This window comes from Semicossyphus pulcher, unplaced genomic scaffold (assembly GCF_022749685.1).
Source record: "Semicossyphus pulcher isolate SPU_LCO1_2020_fin unplaced genomic scaffold, fSemPul1.0.p SCAF_23, whole genome shotgun sequence".
NCBI lineage: Eukaryota > Metazoa > Chordata > Actinopteri > Labriformes > Labridae > Semicossyphus > Semicossyphus pulcher.
In genome coordinates, this window is record NW_027211697.1 from 4244889 (window position 1) to 4264284 (window position 19396).

The 19396-nt window shown below is 41.1% G+C and overlaps 1 protein-coding gene across 5 annotated transcripts; it reads right to left on the reverse strand.

Annotated features, from left to right (window-relative positions):
* Positions 1-3503: 3503 nt before the first annotated feature.
* LOC138602910 (paralemmin-1-like) lies at positions 3504-19092 on the reverse strand. 5 transcript variants are annotated; one of them, XM_069674537.1, is made up of 8 exons: positions 19001-19092; positions 17924-17988; positions 13008-13156; positions 12216-12350; positions 9605-9748; positions 9454-9478; positions 8429-8509; positions 3504-5174 (listed from the first exon to the last, which is right to left on the reverse strand). In XM_069674537.1, the coding sequence occupies exons 7-8, from the start codon at positions 8472-8474 to the stop codon at positions 4321-4323; spliced, it is 900 nt and encodes a 299-aa protein (XP_069530638.1). In that variant the 5' UTR covers positions 8475-8509; positions 9454-9478; positions 9605-9748; positions 12216-12350; positions 13008-13156; positions 17924-17988; positions 19001-19092; the 3' UTR covers positions 3504-4320. The 5 variants fall into 5 exon arrangements, with proteins under 5 accessions (XP_069530638.1, XP_069530637.1, XP_069530634.1 ...); XM_069674536.1 differs by having other exon boundaries at positions 9605-9967; XM_069674533.1 differs by lacking the exon at positions 9605-9748.
* Between the last annotated feature and the right edge of the window lie 304 nt (positions 19093-19396).

Sequence of the window (19396 nt, forward strand, 5' to 3'; positions counted from 1 at the left end):
TCACCATGATGCCAGTCTAAGCCACCGGGATTAGCCTTAGCTTCTGTGGCGTCAGCTGCCCCATTAGCAAAGGTCAACCTGGAATTATTTACTCTTCCATCTGTGCTGCCCTCTACTGGCATTAGTGGAGCCATGTAGGATGGAGGGGGAGGAAGAGCTTGTTGGACGAAGACCTCATCTGCACCCGCATCATCCGCCCCACTGTTGCACTGAGTGATCACTGCAGGGGCAGGAGGAGTGACAGTAGTTTGATCCTGGGGCATCTCATCACAGGTTACAGATGGGGTCTCTTTGTGGTCCGTATCAGGGTTGGAGTCCATCTTCATCCACAGACCACCATCATCCTGGGACACCAGACCTTCAGGGTTAGGCCTGGGATCTCTTGCTTCCATTGTTACAAGCCTTTGAATCACTTAAAGATTTCTTCTCTTTTCCCCTGAAAGAGAAACAGAAAGAAAGTCAGGAGCAGCTTTTTTAGCTTGCCAGAACTGGGATTTGTGAGAAAATATTTTAGCATATATTTTTACCAAGACAACTTCTTCAAGACAGGCTCAAAATCAGGTTATTAATCAAGACCAATCTTAAAGGTGCCCTGTGGAGTTTTTGACCACTGGTAGTGCTAGAGAACAATGTTTTTATCAATGGGATGATGATAATTTTGTTCTTGTGCACATGCGTGCTTATTGAAGTGGCCACAAATGATTCCCTCAGTGTCCACACTGGAGAGAAATGAAATAGAGGTGGTTCACATGTATAAATACTTGGGTGTCTTGATTGATGACTCCCTCACTTTCAAGCCGCATGTGGAGAAACTTGTGAAAACTCTGAGGCTAAAATTAGGTTTTTATTTCCGAAACAAGTTGGGTTTTTCTTTCAATGCAAAAAAGCGTCTTGTCGCTTAAACTTTTTTGTCTGTGTTGGATTTTGGAGATCTTCTGTATGTGAATGCTTCTGCTCATGTCTTCGAAAGGTTGACACGGTTTACCATGCTTCTGTGAGGTTTATTACCAATTGTAAAGTGTCGACACACCACTGTGAGTTATACTCTTGGGTGGGATGGCCTGCTCTAGCCACCCGAAGGACCCATCATTAGTATACTTTCATTTATAAGGCAATACTCGGGCTACTGCCCACCTACATTTGTCTCTTAATTGCACAGAGAAATGCTGATCTTTACTCTTTCTGTTCACAAGACCATTTGTTGCTTTCTGTCCCATATGCCCGTACTGAATTGGGTAAAAAAGGCTTTTGTTCACTCTGCACCTTTTGCATGGAATATGTTGCAGAAAGACTGGAAACTAACTGTGTTAATCTCATTTAGCGCTTTTAAATCCAAACTGAGAGTTCTTAAGGCCAACTCCACAACATGAACTTGTTTTTCATAATTTGCTTGAAAATTTAATCTTTTTATTTGTCTTTTTGTTTGTGTATTAACTTTGTAATTTTGTAACCGTGTTTTGTATTTTCTGCTGCCTATCTTGGCCTGGACTCCCTTGAAAAAGAGGTTCTTAATCTCAATGGGATTTCTCCTGGTTAAATAAAGGTTAAATTAAAAATATATATATATATATTGTGATGATTTCATAATATCCACTGATTTATAGGAAGCACGAACTAGGAGGCTGCTCAAGAAACAGCAATGCGATATTAAAGGCAGTAAGGATGAAAATAGCAAGGAAGAAAACATAGATGATAATAATGCCTTCAAAAATGTATGAAAAATTACTTATGAGGAAGAAAATGCATTTAACAAATAAAGTGTAGAGGATAGATCCAAAGTGTTTTGATGAGAAAAACTGAATATAAAACCTTTTTTTCATATTTTACCATAAATTGCTACTTTTTTCTGTGTCAGTTGTGCGTTCCTTCTCAGTTAAATAATCATTATTACATTATTGTTGTCTGCTTCTCCCTGTAGGTAATTGAGCTTTGCTCAGCACCTTCATGAGGATATGAAGTGTGCAGCTCATTCTCTTGGCTTTAATGTTAAATTATTATAGATATTAAATGTTGTTTTCCTAAAGTGATCATGACATTATAATTTAGGATGTATGTGTAAAAAGCAGAAAATAATAAGGAGCTACACATCACTTTTTTTTTTTTAGCAGCACAGCATACAGCCTCTGCCTTGTGTTGGTCACTTTCTCCCCTGCTTTGACCTCGCAAAGCCAATTCTGCTGACAAAAGGGAAGCGTAATCGGCTTTACCCTTTCTATTTTGGCACGCACACCATGGACAGTATTTGGCAGCAACAGAGGCTCTCATCATCTCACCAGTTTGCCTGTTGAGAATGATGCATTACCATGATTCTGTTGTGTATAACAGGCCCTTTACTCATCAGGCTAATGCCTGTTATCCATGAGCCACAGTGACTTACTGCAAGTGCTCTGTGATCAGCTTGTAACTAAAAATCTATACTGATAAACACAACATGGATAATTATACAATTATTTTTTTGCACAATATTTTCTCCCTAACGTATATATAATGTCCTGCATTATCAGGCTCCCTGAGTCTATATTTACGCCTGCTTCAGTGGATTAATGCCAGCTACACTGCATTCAGGATTACCAACAGCATTAACATAACGTATGTAAAGCTCGAGCAGCAGGACATATTAATGTGCTTAAAAGAGCTTAACCTGCTTATTCCATCCTCCTTTCAAGGAACATTTTCTAGATTGTTAATATGATGAAGGTTCTTATAAAGTATTTTCACAATAGTCACAGATATTAAATTCATTTACTATTCTATAATAAAACTGTTGTGCAGCTTCAGGACTCCATTATCCAATGATTGCTGCTGATAGTAGTAGACATGTGCAAAGTGTATAATTCTTACCAATATTTCAGGAAAACAAAGTCAAACATGATCTTTACTGTACTAAGGCTTGATTTCCTGCTATAACCAGATAAAGCTGTACGTATAACCCCTTGCACGCACTCAGGGAGAGAAACGAGTGATAGAACAGCAAACAAGCACAAATGCAGACAAAAAGACTTTAAAGAAAGAGGCTCACCTGTCTGTAGGGCTGCAGACCTCCTCAGTGTGTGATGGAGTAGCAGCAACCTCGATGGAAAAATGTATCATCCAGCTGATGATCCAGCTGATCTACTTAGCACCTGTATCCTCCTGTCCACTGCACCGCGTGTGCAAACTCTATCCAGTGCACTGTAGTGTTACTGTGACCCATGGGAGCATTGTCCTCATTCAAGTTGTGTAGCATTGTAAGAAACAATTTAAATCTAATGTAGAAAATTGGATATAATAAAGACATTGGATATTTAGCTATTACATTTTCCAGTTAACATCCGCTGTAGTGATTCAGTTTTATAATAAAGTTGTAGTAAAGTCATACAAATAATTTTGTATGTTTATAGCCTAAAATATTCATTTTTTAGAGATATAGATCGACAATGTAAAGGTGCTGCTACGTCAGCATAGCACAAAGACGAGACACAGGGAGAGACAGCTATCCTGGCTAATTTATTAATCCTGTTTATTCAATTCATGAGAAAACATTCTTGTCGCAGTGTTAACCAGTCCATTTTCTTTCGCTAAGCTAAAGCTAAGCAGCTGCTGGCTGCAGCATCAGAGTGGCATCTTCCTTTGTGTCTAATTTAGCATTATTTCAAGGATTATTGTTCCAAAATGTATCTAAATCATGGTTAAAAAAATGTAAAAAGTACAAGATGTAGGATACGAAACTCATGGTAACATTGTTATTGTCCTAAGTGGTAGCTACAGCCCTGAGCGGTAGTAGAGTTAGAAAGCACACTTTTTAAACTATAAAAGGGTGCTACAAATGCCACTCTTTATTTACATTAAAAAAAAATCACAAGCAAGATAAGTAATGTTAGCACTGTGAATGAATATTAGAAAGATCGCTGTTATTGGTGGAGCAAAGATGTAAAATAATTGTCTTATTTTCTTTGGTTTTTATCATCCTAAAGCAAACAAATCTAAACATATGGAATATTCAAGGCACAGGACAAGTTGTAAGGCAGACGTAAGAGGTATCTACATTCCTGCAGGAGTGCATGTTGAACTTCTCAGCTTTGTCCACCAGAGGGAGGCAGTGTATTTTAATCGTCCCTCGAAGCTGCTGTCAGTCCCCATCAGAGCATGCTCTGTACGTCCTACAACATGCTAAGTCTCTCTTTCTTTGGCAGAGTGGAGTGAAGTGGTGCATGATGAGAGTAAGACAATACCAGTTGGTGGTCTAATCTCTCATATGAGTCAATAAAGCATCAATGCAAATAGAATATTACAAATGATTAGATTAAGGTTAATGAGGGAGTCTCTCTCTTCATCATTTCCTCACATGACAGAGCAGCACTGGCAGGTCTTGCGCTTGGAAGTAACCTCTCCCTCTGCTACAGCAGGTGAAGGTGAATCATGCACCACCTTATCACCTTCCTCCCCTAGGACTTTAGCTCCTGCCCCGTTTCCCTCCAGAGGAATGTCCTGAAACACTTTGTCTTGGGACTCTTTCTCTTCCTGAGGGGACGTTTCAGGTCCTATGACATGTTCTTCTCCTTCCTCAGTGATCATCACTCGTTCCACAGTAATCATGCCTCCATCGTCGCCTGGGTCGTCGCCCTGGTAAGTTGTAGCATCAGTGTATCCCAGGAACAAGAGAGTAACTGGGCCTTCCACCAACGTTTGCTCGTCCACATTTTGTACCTCTCCTGCAATGTCATTAACCGCCGTGATGCTTATTTCCTCCTGTTTTTCCTCCTTGTTTTCTATGCTTACAGCACAGCTCTCTATCCCAGGCTCAGCTTTCACATCGTAGCTTCCAGAACTGTCAAACTGCTTATTATCCTCCTCTGACATGGCATGACAGGCAGAAAAAGACAGGACTTCTGCCTCTGGAGCTCTGCTGGGATCTTCATTCTCTGCCTTTGTATCCATCTTGTTTGGCGTAACTTCGACCTCGTCCAGCAGCACTTTCATTCCAACCCCATCGATGACGCTCAGGATCTGCCCGAGCTCTTCCGAGGATGGCTGACCTCCCACCCCGCCCACAGCGTGGATACTCTTCCTGCCGTCGTCAAAGACAGTGGTGGCTGTTGGAGCATCAGTTGATAGTGACACGGGGGTCACTGACCTGACGACAGTAACACCCGTCTTGGGGTCTCTCTCCACCTGCACAGCTAGCGTTCCCAGGACTGCATTAAAAAGAGGACAGAAGGGACTATTAACTCTGAAGCTATTTTGAAACATTTAGGTTGTAATATCCTTGTCGCAACAACTTGATAATGCAACAGTAAAGAGTCTACGATTCCATTGGATTATTATATTAGTATGTCTTTGCTGTTTTGAGGAATAACATCACCAGGCATCTGAGGAATAACTGTTTTTATTCTGTGAAAGCAAAATGAATATTTTTCAATGTAATAAGATGTCATATACTTTTATTAAGATCACTATTATCACACTATTCTTATACATTTACTTCTCTGACAGAAAACATGTCTATCTATACTATGGACATTGAATGCGCCAAAGGACATACGGCTATAAGGCCTGCGTAAGCTTTTTTTTCCCTCGATTGTTTGATTTTGGCCTTCTGCCTTTATTGATAGGACAGCTGAAGATTGGCAGGACACATGGGGAAGAGAAAGTGGGGTAGACATGCACTAAAGGGCCTAGAGCCTGAGACGAACCCGCGGCCAATGCTTTTAAGACTTTGCCACTGTACATGGGGCGCCTGCTCTATCAACTGAGCTAAACCAGTGCCCCCCTGCGTAAGTTTCTGTCTTACTTTGCATGTAAAGTAAACTGGACTCATTTATAGCAGCGGCGAAGAGGAGAACACATCACAATTTGTTATTGCGGGATAACCGTGACCACCCTCTCCACCACCTGCTGGACAGACAGCGGAGCAATTTCTCCAACAGACTGGTCCAGCTCTGCTGTCACAAGAACATCTTTCCTGCCTAAATCTCACTCTACTGATGGTCACATTTAAAATGCACTGTCCTCTACCAAAACCACTTTGCACAGTTAATTTTGCACATTCAATTACTTATAACACTGTTTTGCACATCAACACCTCTACCTCGCTGTTAATATTGTATATTTTTATCATATAATCTTATTATAGTTTAGCATTATTTCTTGATGTATAATCTTGATGATATTGTTAAGTATACTATGGTTTCATGAGATGTACATTCAGTTAAGTGTAATATGATTTCTTTAAAGTACATATTTCTATCTTCTAATGTTTGGGTAAAAAGAAAATGGGCTTTACTTACATAGCGCTTGCTAGTCATCAGACCACGCAAAGTGCTTTTACACTACATGTCACATTCACCCTTTCACACACTGATGGCAAAGGCCTAAGTGCCAATCTCTTTGGCATGTGAGTGTAGCAGTCAGGGATCGAACCCCCAACCTTCCAATTGAGAGACAACTGATGCTACCACTGAGCCACAGCTGCCCTGTATATGTATTGTGTATTTCTATCAATCTATTTAAATAAAAAATAATGTATGCTTAAGAATTTCGTTAAAACAATTTTAAATAGTCTTCATGATTGATGATTTATTTCAATTTTTACATTCTATAATAATGTTGTTGTCTGTTACTGCATGGTGTCCAAGGTGGACAGCTCCCTCAAAATATGTGATTTAATATTCCATTAAATTTTTTCCATTTTATATTCCATGCATGAAAGGGTTAGGGAGATAAAATGTGAGAAGGAAAATGACTCTCAAGGCTAAATCACAGATAAATATTAAAATTCATTAATTTCTACTCCAGGACGGTTTCCTGCTTTAATTCACACTGTCCGAACACGTATCACAGGCTTTGGTGTAAATAAAACCTGAGAGGTCTGACGGTTAGCGCCCGGTCACAGCTTTATGTAACCTGTGAGGCAGCACAGTGGACAATGTAGAGAGACACATAAGCAAAACACTGCAGCTACTCACTCCACACAGCCCTCAGCTCAATGTAAAATTAACAAACAGAAATAACGAAGTGGGCTGAATATAACATTGTTCTGTAGCTGCTCACCTCAGTCCCATCGTTACGTCGCAGCCTGGGGGCAGAGCCACATCAGATAAAGGGGTCATCATGTGCAAGAGGAGAATAGAGAGACTGATGCACATAACTGATGATATTCTGTAGCCTATAATTCTGTTTTTTAAGTTGTTTAACTTAAGTGTCATGATTTGGGCTCTGCCTCTCAGGGGACTCAAATTTCAAATAAATACATGACCTTGGTATTCTCAATGTTAGCTATAGCCTTTTAATTAAACCATATTAAATATTGAACATCTTCATTCATGAAAAGTTAAAGGGGGGGTATTATGCTAATTTCAAGATTAATGTTTCACTCTGTGATACCTGTGGATTAGCTTAGCATAATTTACAGCTTTAAAAAAAAGGTCATCATTTTTCTCACTCTGGTGCTCTGTGCAGGCCCTCATACAGCCTCTGCCTGAAACGACTCGGCCAGCTCTGTCCCTTTAAGAAACCCCGCCTCCTACAAGCCAGCTTTCTTCTGATTGGTCAGCTCCCTGAAGCCTGCTGAGGAACAAACTGTATGAAACCTGGTGTTCACAGCAGCCTGCAGACTGAGCTGAGAAGCCTGGGTAACATACTTTTACATCCAACTGTCACACCGCGGTCACTTGCCCTTCCTCATGTGTCACCGGTCTGATTGTCTCCCCTGATCCCTGATTGTTTCCACCTGTTCCCCATTACCCTCATGTGCTTATAGTCTGCGTCTCCCCTTTGTCTTTTGCCAAAGTGTTTCGTCCTTGTCCGTGCACCCAAGCCCTTATCCACAGTCATAGTCGATTTTGCCAAGAGTTTTTTGCTACGCCACGTAAGTTGTTTTCTGTTTCCTCCTTTGAGAGTGATTTTTCGTTTGTTAAAGTTTTCTAGTTTAGCGTCGATTTTGTGTTATTTTGTAAACTGTTTTCTTTCCTCCCTTTTGGAGCGATTTTGTGTTTAATAAGTATTAGATAGTTGTAGAGCCTCCTGTTTAGGTGAGCCTTTTCTTTTGTCCCGTTGATCAGTAGTTTTGGTTTTCCTCCTTCGGGAGCGTTTTGATTTTTAGTCTAGCTTTTGTTTTCCTCCTTCGGGAGCGATTTATGTTTTAGGATCTTCCCTGTTTCTAGTGTGTTTTTTGTCTCTCCTTTTATTGGAGATTTTCCTTATTAGGAAGTTTATCTTCCGCGAGTTATCTTGCCAGGACTTAGTTTATTTAGTGAGTTTTTCATAGCCCAATTGTTTGTCACTCTTCAAAGAGGATCTGAAATCAATAAAGTGTGCTTGTACGTGATATCCTCTGCATCTGAGTCCTCATATTAGTCCAGGCCTGACACCAACACTGTAACATTATATCTTAAAATGTGAAACAGCATAATACCCCCTCTTTAAATCAAAGCCTACTCCTGTGCCTCACCTGATCGGCCATCTTGCCCGCTCTCATGAAACATCCTTTGTGCCATTACTCTGGAGAAGTGATCCTCAGCCTTGCTATTCACTGAAAAAGAAAAAGGATATGGTGTAATATATGTAAGTCAAGCTATCATAAAAATGTATTTCATTATATACTCTATATCTTAGTGTTTGATTTGCCTTTTGGAATTATTTGGTGACAACTGTTAACACAAGAAGGACGAAATTTAAGTGTTAGATAACAACTGTTTCTACAGCAGTGGTCTCGATGGGGCGTGAGTTCTTAAGTTGACCCTGTAATTTGATTTGTATAACTCTCCTGTGTGAAGTGGCACTAAGAATAGTTCATAAAAATCCCTTTCTGAGTGAAATATAAGCATACAGCGTGTCCTCTGCAGTGGTGAGTGTTGTACAGAACAGATGTCCTAAATCACCAGCGGTACAAAACAGGTTGTGTGGGTATGTAGACATAAGGGAAATAATCATGTGGTTTTAATACTTGTAGGGCCAAAGACCATGTGCATTTCAGTAACAAACAGTGGACAGTTCAATACGAATTCAACACAGGCTGTGATGATGCTCAGTCGTTAACCACAGTGCTGGGTAGAAAACATCTCATGAACACTACCATGGTAAACGCTCCCCATACGCACTGAGCTTAGACACAGATCCATAATACTCAATGATTATTGATTAAGACATCCAGTTTTGATTATAGTATATACTGTTTGTCTATACAAAAAGTGTGGAGAAGAGTGGGTATGATGGTGTTTTTGAACAGCAGAATGAGTCACATGCAGGCAGATTGTCAGTGATGTCGTTACAGTCAAAGCAGAGCTACTTCTCAGCTGTGGCTTCATTCTGTCACCCTGATTTAAAACACTGTTCTTCATGCAAAGACTTAGTTATGGTAAATTATCCGCTGTCATGAGAGAATAGAGTCCAGGCGGGAACAGTCGTCAGAGTGACAAAGAAGAGATAGAAACTGATGGTAAGCTGATGACGATTACAGCCCAGCTGACTTCTTACCTGGGACGTCCTCGTCACTGCCAGCCTGACAAAAAGAAAGGGACAGTTTTAAGTGCTCTCCATGGTCAGAAACTTAAGTCAGACACCAACTTGAATAACATGCGCCCCACCAGCTCCACACAACAACTCTCTTTCAGGAAACCTCACCAACCTGTGCCCTGCCATAAATATTTCACAGTCACCATCAGAGAAGTGTTGAACCGGGCTAAGTCCCATCATGTCAAGAGGCGCGGAGGTTATTTTGCCCAACAGCCATTTCGGTCCTGCAGTTGGCGTCCAGTGAGCTAAATCTGGGCTGTACAGTAAAGCCAAGCATTTGGTGGAATTTAAAGCTCACATACTGTGATGCATTTGCTTGATGCAAAAACAAAATAGTTTTACAGCCTTGTGTTGAATGCCTTCAACAACCAGTCTTGGTGCAGTTTACATCCATCAGTGTTTCCTCAGGAATGACAGTGTGGCCGAGAAGGGGGATATATTTGAGTGTTTTAAACATTCAAAAGACTTCATTACCCTAAAAAAAAAAAAGACAAAATTCAACAGTAGAGGTTGCACCATTATCATTTACATGAGACGTTATACCAGAGAATGCCTGTTTCTCTCTCTTCCTCCATTTCTTTGCAGAGCATGTGACTGTCAGGAGACTGTCTTGGCGACAGCAGAACGAATAGGTTGGAAGGGTAGAGCGAGGGGAGATTGTCCACTAATTGATTGTGAATGGCTCAACCTGACGTATTAAAACTCCCTCCAGGTATGGCTAAGATATATCACATTCATAAGAATGTGATGGACTTGAGGTCACATTGAATTTGATCTTTGACCAGATAAAAATGTAATCAGTTCGTCCATAGGTCCAGAACAAGATTTCCAGATATTCCCTCCTGGCATTCCTGAGGCCCTAAAAATGCTAAAGGTGATGTGATATGATGTCACAGTGAAGTTGACCTCTGACCACTAGGGCAAAAATTATTACTGTTGTGTAAATGCCAGGAAAACTTCAAACTTTGACCCCCAGCAAAGGCCATGCCCCTTGACAAAAAGTATTTTGATATGAAAACGCTTTTGATAACATTTAGGATGCTTTCACACTTGACAGCTTTGGTCCAGACTGTCCATTTCGTTCAACACATTCAAACTCTGGTGCGGACCAAACTACCGAACCATGGTCTGCCAGAAAAGACGGGACTCTTCCGTTTCCAAATGAACCACGGTCCGGTTCGATTCAGGTGAGAACATAAACGGTCTTAAAGTAGGACCTAATGTAGGAAGCAAACCAAAAAAACTGCATTGTGGGTTGTTAATGGATGTTGACACTTGCAGAGACAGCCACGCTGCCAGGCACCAAGATGAGTAGAGGACAAGATGAGTAGAGCACAGATGGGGGGGAGCAATGAAGAAATAGAAATATGGGCCGACCTAAGAATTTCACAAATGCTTGTCGATACGCACAAGAATACAGAGGTATTCAAACTGTTCAGTGAAAAACTTAAGGAGAATAGAAATGATCGAGCAAAACAAAACTAGTCCGCAATCGTGTTGAGTGTGATTGAGGAGTGTGTGCTTTTCCCACGTGGACATTATGACCAATCAGAAAGCAGTTTCCTCGCGCATCAAAACTTTTGGTTCGCTGGTAAAAGCTTCCCTGTGAACACAAACCAAACTTGCAACAAAATGCAACATTGTAACAATTTGGTCTCTCATTCGGATTAAACAAACAGACTTTACGTGTGAAAGCACCCTTAATGTTCAATCTTCAGTTCGCTGACCAAATTTGAAGAGAATTGGATGAAGTCTGTAGGAGTTCATTCAAGTATAACCCTGTAATTTGCCAAAAATAGGCCTTATTTTGAAAATCAAACAAAAATGGATGACTTCCTGTTGGATTTTAGATTTAGATTTTCGATTTTGAGATGGTAAGTATGCACACCAAATTAATCTTTTAGGTGATTCATTCTTGAGTTTAGGCCCAAAACGTTTTATGAGAGGTCACCATGACCTTAACCTTTGACCACCAAAGTCGAATCAGTTCAAGTGCATGTTTTAGCCCAAGATATTTCCTCAAGGTGTTCCTGAGATACTGCTCTCACTGAAATGGGACAGACAACTCCAAAACTCAAGACCTTATTCTCTTTTTAATTGTTATTAAATGATAAATCCAGCCACAGGTTTAAGTGAAAAGAACACTGCTAAACACTAAAATATACAAGTTTCTGATTTTCATGTAAACAAGCAGGACATCTGCTTCATTATTCAGTGAATTCAGGGCACTGTTTTGGTGGGATTTACTCATGCAGTGCTAACTCACCATGTGGCAGCACTGTTCTGTATTTTTCACTCATAATACATAATTCAGAAGCTCTCATATCCCTGTTGTACAGGCGAGTACAGTATTTTCTGTTTGCTGTAAAATGTTAATTTTCACTGGGATGTGGCAAGAGGCCAAACTGAATCTGAACCCTATTTCATATTCACCACCAAATTATCAAAGACTTTCAAAATGCAGCCTTTAGAAGGTTAGCTAAAGGGTGACATGTGTTCACTCACCTTCTGCCTTCATCACATCTCAAATCATAAAATATCTCAGGGCTATTTATTTATGTCTCGAAACATTCAGACCTCATTTTGCAAGAAAACCTGAATACTATAAAATATAAATTTTAAACTGCATATTGTGAAATCTCTTAGAAGTGGCTATATACTCCAGTGTGTGTGTGTGTGTGTGTGTGTGTGTGTGTGTTTGCGGTTCTCAGGAACTATCTCACCTGCTAGTGGTGGTCTTTTCAGAGTGTCTCTGTGCAGCTGACAGAATTTTCTTCTTGGGAGGATTGTTCCTTTTTTCTGGCATTAGCTGCCGCCTCGTCTAGTCCTTGGGCGTCTTTTGACTTTTCGGTTGTTCCCTGACAAACACCCCCCCCCCCCCCCCCCCCCCCCACACACACACACACACACACACACACAAATATGTGTCAACACAAGAAGAAGAACATACGAGCTCTTAAAAATGAATCAGAGCAGTAGTCCATGAAAAAGCGACACTGTGTGTTCATGTCCTTGGCTACAATCCATCACATCGACTGTCACATGGCTGCCTTCTTCCTGAACTCGTCACGGCCAGTTTCAGAGTGTATCTGTGACAAAAACACTGTACTCCCTCCTTCATGGCAAATATTCTTATCTTTCGAAACGCACATGTGAACCTTAGATATTTTTTTATCAGTAGCAGCAGAGTGTACCTTAAAACCACAAGTTTCAGTGCACACCCCATCATGAATATATCAGACCATTTAACATTGTAAATTGGGATTATATCTAAATGAAGCTTTTTAAATGTGACTCCTGCATGTGTGTGCTTGTTTTCTTTTTGTTACAGTCGATGTCATCTGAAGGCGTCAAGGGAAGGAAGGAAAGGAGCTGAGGCTGTTTTACTGAGACACTGCTCCCTCACTCTTCCCTCTCATACATGTTGCTGTACTTCCTGTCTTGTGTGTCTTCCCGGTTGTGTGATTGTGTGCCCCAACCTGTGCTTAATTGTACCTCCGCCTTGATTCTCTTACCTTCCCGGTGTATTTCGTCTTTGTCTTCCCCTGTTTCTGTGCCAGTACGTCTTCAACACTTTCATCTTGTGTGGATGTGTTACTCGTGACTCTACTGTGTCCCCCTCTTTTGATTGATGTTGGTTCTGGTGGCTTGAATGAAAATTCCCCTAAATCCAGTGAACAGCAGGAAAGAGCTGCTAGTGTTAGCCTAATAGGTGATAGGATTCAGTCTATCTTCCCGTGGGAAATACTACACTGTGGATGTGAATGGGGATACTTTAACATAATCTGTGCCCGTACATCCAGATCCTATGTTGTTAATGTAGGTCGGTAGCTAGTTAATCAGACATGCTAACTAAAGCAACTTATACATCATAGATAAACACACTGTTTCGTCCATTCTGACAATGTGTTTGGTGTTAGAATGGTTAACCTCCTGAGACCCTGCATACTCATATGAGGACATTACATTTCTGCCTCTCAGACCCATGATACTTCATTGGTTAAAACTTTGACCTATTAGCCATGTTTAGGGACACTGCCCACGCCATCTTGTGGTGATATCACAACATTACACCCATTGCAGTGAAAATAAAATGGCGAGAATATCTGCAAAAGACTTCTACAGCAGCTCCCGAAGGAAAATAGAGAAAGGTAAAAATTATATCCAAATTGTATTTATGTACAATAACATCACTAGCTTGATATGGCATTAAAATATGACACATTTTAGTAATAGCTGCAGAGTAAAACATCAATAAATGTTATGTACTTGTTTGAGGACATTGGGATTATGTAACAGTATTGATTTTGCCATGTGGTTAGCTAAACTTGTGATTATTTAATTGAATTTATAGTTAGAAATAGTTCTTTCAAGTGGCACATTTGCTTATGTATGTGGTTAAATAAACTTGGAAAGATTTAGAACATTTTACAAGTGTAAATAGTTCTTGTTCAACCTTATTAAATAGCTAGCTAGCTAGCAAGCTAGATAACTACATCGTATGTCAGCCGCTATATACATTTTGATTTGAATTTGGACTTCATTTTATCATTTTACCATTACAGGGAAGAACAACTGCTAAGAGCAATTGTAGACAACTCTGAGGTCGGAGACTAATCCGATGGCGAAGAGGATGATCCTGCTGTGAATGAAGTTATTCCACATTTTGACCTTGTGACTGTAGAACAGCAATCTGATCATTCTGAGTGATTATTCACCACCTGAATCATCAGGAGATGAGTCAGATAAAGATTATTCACCACCTGATGCATCTGAAGATAGGGTCTCCTCCCAGTTGGATGTGCCCAGAAAACCTCCAAAGGCGGGTGCCCAGGAGGCATCCTAACCAGATGCCCAAACCACTTCAACTGGCTCCTTTCTACGCGAAGGAGAGGCGGCTCTACTCAGAGCTCTCCCCGGATCTCCGAGCTCCTTACCCTATCTCTAAGGCTGAGCCCAGACACCCTCTGAAGGAAACTCATTTCGGCCACTTGTATCCGCGATCTCATTCTTTCGGTCACTACCCAAAGCTCGTGACCATAGGTGAGGGTTGGAACGTAGATCGACTGGTAATTCGAAAGCTTTGCCTTCAGGCTCAGCTTCCTCTTCACCACCACGGTCCAGTACAACGCCTGCATTACTGCTGATGCTGCACTGATCCGCCTGTCAATCTCACGATAAATTTTACCCTCACTCAAGGGAACAAGACCCTGAGATACTGGAACTCCTTCGCTTGAGGCAAAGACTCACTCCCCACCCGGAGTGGGCAATCCACCGTTTCCAGCAAAGAACCATGGCCTCAGATTTGGAGGTGCTGACTCTCATCCCAACCGTGTCACTTTCGGCTGCAAACCGCCTCAATGCCTGCTGGAGGTCCCAGGTCACGAGTTTAATGTCCCAGAAATCAGATCTCTCAGGGCAGGCTGACCTGGAGAGGACATGTCGAGCGGAGGCGATAATTACCCGGGTCTAATGCAGAGTCATTTTACCTGGGTCTGAATGAACCTGAACCTTTGGAAAACAAAAAGCTCCGGCACTCACAGGATCAAGTAAAACTGACTTTATTGTGGGTCACGGATGAACGCGTTTCAGCTATTTTGCCGTCTTCAGCATACTAAGGAGCATAAGAGCCGAAACCAGTCATCCGTGACCCACCTTAAAGTCAGTTTTACTTGATCCTGTGAATGCCGGAGATTTTTGTTTTTCCAGATTTCATTTTCTACCGTGCACCTGAAACGATATTTTGTAACTTATTTTTGGAGTTGTGCAAGCTGCCACTGCTGTATTCATGAAACTGAACCTTTCCCATTAAGCAAAAAAGCCGGTGTGAGCAGGTGTTAGCAGGTTTTTTGACCAGTTGGAAAGCGGCTATATTTTACAAACCCTAAGTTTCTAAATTGAAGACAAATGTATGTAAAACACATAATCCAGGCTAAAGAAACACAGCTGCAGCTGCCAAAAGCACAAAGGAGATCTGGTAAAAGATCATTGGCTGTGCAAATGTTTAAGTTAAAGATTATAATTTCAAAATCAAAAGGGCATTAATAGTTCTGACAAAAATATTGTTTTTTACTGTGAAGTGTTGTGTCGCTTAGATATATTTTTAGTGCGTGTATGTTAGTTTTACTCTTCTCTTTACTGAAAGCGTAATGGTGTCAATCAGATGCGGGGAAAAAATTAAAATAAGGGCACTGGTTTAGCTCAGCGGTTAAATTGGCGGCCATTTACAGAGGCTGCAGTCCTCGATGCGGCGGCCCCGGCTTCAAGTCCCGCCCTCGGCCCTTTGTCGAGAATATCTCTTATGTTAATAACCATCCGGAAAGCCAAAGTGTTTGTTGGTCTCTGAATGCTCTTGCCCTTCTCACTTTCACAAACCACAGCTTTATGATAAAGAAAACTGATTGGCTAGTGGACAGTACTTTTATAAAGCTCAAACATAACCTCCTCTGGAGCAGGCTAAGGTTTGCAGCATAACGCACCATAGAGATGTACTGTAAGAAGTATGGCACCCATAGAGCTGAAATTAACCCTCAAGCTAGCTCACAATTCTGCTTCATAGTACAGGCCTTATACAGAGTACAGGCCCATAGTACAGCCAAGTACAGGGCTATGCCTACTTAAGGTTGGTAAGCTGTGATTGGTCCTGGCTCTAGCATCAATTCTGTTACACCATATTTACAACAGAGACCTGATACAAACCCAAAACAAACATATTGCAAACCAAGCCTGTTGCCTGTGTTGATACAGAACGGAGGTCACTCAGGGGATCAAGACACACAGACAGCACCAGGCAGCAAACGTCTGCCAATATGTTATCTCCACGGACCACACGAGGCCTGTGGTGCTGCCATTTTAGATCTTGCTGAAGATGAGTGGGCCAGCAGACTGCTATTGTCTGAGAGTGACAGTGAAAAGGTGTCGGTCCCAAGCAGGAGTGACAACCTGAAACCTGACAATCACTATTTCATTCAAGCTGCAAACTCTAGATTTAACCAACACAGATCCGTGGCAGGTGGGACCACCAAAAAACAAATAGCAGCTGGAGCCGCGATGCTGAGAATACCGTCATGTCCTTTGGGCTTGAGTCGCTGAAAGTGACAAATTCTGCCTCACATTTAGCTGTCACAGAAAAGAGGAGGCATGTTGTGTCTGCAGGCTAAACTTATTCAACTGCAGCGGTGATGATGTGTGCCTGCCGCGAGCAGTGCACCCATCCCGAGGCAATGGGTGGTTGTAGAAAGCAGAAATGTGTTGCACACTGTTTGTGTGGGAGGATGTTACAGTATGCATGAAGCTGGGGTACATAGATAATGTATGTTGTTGTGTGTTGCTTTTTTAAAAAGCAGGTCCTGCAGGGAACAGTGGAGTAGTTAATGTGATGCATAAAGGATCCCCGACCCATTTCAACATCCCCTTTCTCCTCTTCTGTCATCACCCCTTCCCCTCGCTGTTTCTCTCACTTAGCATCCTCTTATTATTTTCAGCACTACAACAGCGTGTTTTAATTAAATGTTTTACCTCCTGTAGGCCAGGCTGACAGAGTAACAAGGTTCCAGAGCTGTAAAACAACAAGATTTCTGCATATAAACTGCAACATGCTCATGTATCTAAAACGACTGGTGCATGTGTTGCTGGGAGTGAATCAGAGCCATAACAAGTCTGAGCGACCCCTCCCAGAACAGTCGAGCTAGGCATCGACTTGTGCGCAGCTGAGCTTGGCTACAACCGTAAGACATGACGTTACATGAGGGTGGGACACACAAATGGTGAATTTTTAAAACAAAGCAGCTGGTAAGGAGGAAAAACAATGAAAACAAAATGAGAACCAAACTTCTTCACAGAGGCTTTGAGCATTGCTGTGAAGCCTAGATGAGAGGATTAATACCTTTCTGTACTTGATATGAAGCTACCACAAGCAGCCTGGAAGACTGGATACGTTGGGGGAAGGCTAGCCTATAAAGCTCACTTCTGTCCTGCAATCTGTTCCTTTTAAGCTGTTTAAAAAGCTGGTTATGAAACAGACTGAAGGGGGGCCGCCGAAATCAACACAAACCAAAAGTTCCTAACAGGAGCTTTAAACACATGAAAATGTCATATGGGAAGTTCATTTTGTGTTTTTGTCAGCCTTAATGCTAGGCTAAGCTAATATTTATGGTAGCTAAGTATTAACTGCATGGATATGAATTTAAAAATGACCACAGTGTGTTGTTTTTACACTTTTTCTTTTGTATGTATTAAAATAAAAAAGCTTTGTGTTGATTGTTAGCTTTAGCAATGCTTTTAGGCAAATCTGTAACCAGAACCAGGCAAACTGTTTCCCTATGTTTTTAGAGCTGTATAAATCTTCTCATCCTACTCTTGGTTAGCAAGTGAACAAGTGTTTTTCACAAAAAGACAGAACCTTTCTTTGCAGTTTTAGGTACCAAATCACCTTGTTCTGGGACGTTTTTAACCACTCCACAGCCTCTTCTCTTCTTCCTGGTGTCGACGCCTCTCCTGGCAACAGAAGGAAAACTATGTTTGAAGAGCGGGAAAAGGAGGGAAAAGCAAATACCCATAGAATTCTGTGTAAAAGACACTGTGTATTATATACAGGTACAACCAATATACCAGTATAAAAAATACTAGTGTGGGCGCTGGTTTGGCTCAGTTGGTGGAACAGGCAACCCGTGCAAAAAATGATCTTTAAAAAAAAAAAACCCAAAAATACTAGTATTTGTATTGTAAATGTATTGTATTGTGCACCGGTATTTTACCCAGACGATGGAGCTATAATCTAGCTAAAGCTTCGTCACGGACATGTGGCATCATGATCGCCAGTGCAGCCGCTACCCTCACAACAATCAACGTTAACGTAGGCTGCTAGCTACCGCACCAGTAGCTAACGTGACATGTTGAAAACAGATGGTAGGCTATAATTTGTGCGTGTTTTGAATGTGTTTCAAATGAAAATTAATTAAAATAGTGTTGAAGTAACTTGTATACACATTGTATTAATAAGTATTACTTCTAATAACTATAGAAACCCCCCCAAAACAGACTGCTTCTTATATTCAAGTGCGACTTGTATTCTGGATTTTACAGTACTCTACAAACTAATGGGTCCCCTTGTCTCAGTTTTTAAGGTGTCTTATGACAGAGAAGACGGAAAAGAAGGCAGTTAAAGCACAATGCAAATGAATTTTTAGAACTTATTGAGACAGTGACACCACCTTGAAAGAAAGTGTCATATTGAAGCTGATAAGGCAGGATTGTAAAATTAGTTTAGATTAAATCTGTCCTGAAATTTGTGAGAAACTGAACATCTACTCAATCCAATACTTACCTGCTAGCTTCAGCTGCTAACAAAAAAAGTTAGTAACTATTAAAGTGACAGACTGTGTACACTGCCTTTAGACACATTCTGTTTAAAAGTGAGGGTTTACAGTGCTTGAAAGTCATTTCTGTAGTGTAACACACAAACAAAGGTTCTTTTTTTTAATTGTCTGAGAATCGTATCGCTACTTACCCCTCACATGTAAGGAGCCTTCCTGTTAATTTCCTCTCACAGCAAAAATACTTGAATTATTCCACAAAAGTTATGTGACCTGAAAAAGCTTCTTCTTCTTCTTACAACAGACAGAACTTCTGTAAGAGCAAGAACACAGTACTTATGGTGGGTTACACCCTATTTTTAATATAATTCTTTGGTAACACCCCTCTGCAGTCATGATCCCTGAAGACAAGGACTTCTTGTGTATGAGAGCAGAGAACTGAGAGAGAGAGAGAGAGAGAGAGAGAGCGAGAGAGAGAGAGGGGATATTTTTAGGGGACGTGACCAACACATTAAAGCAGGGAGATACAGCTGGCGTGGAGTGTAGGGATGCCGAGAGAAATAGTTCAGTGATGCAGCACATTGTATGCA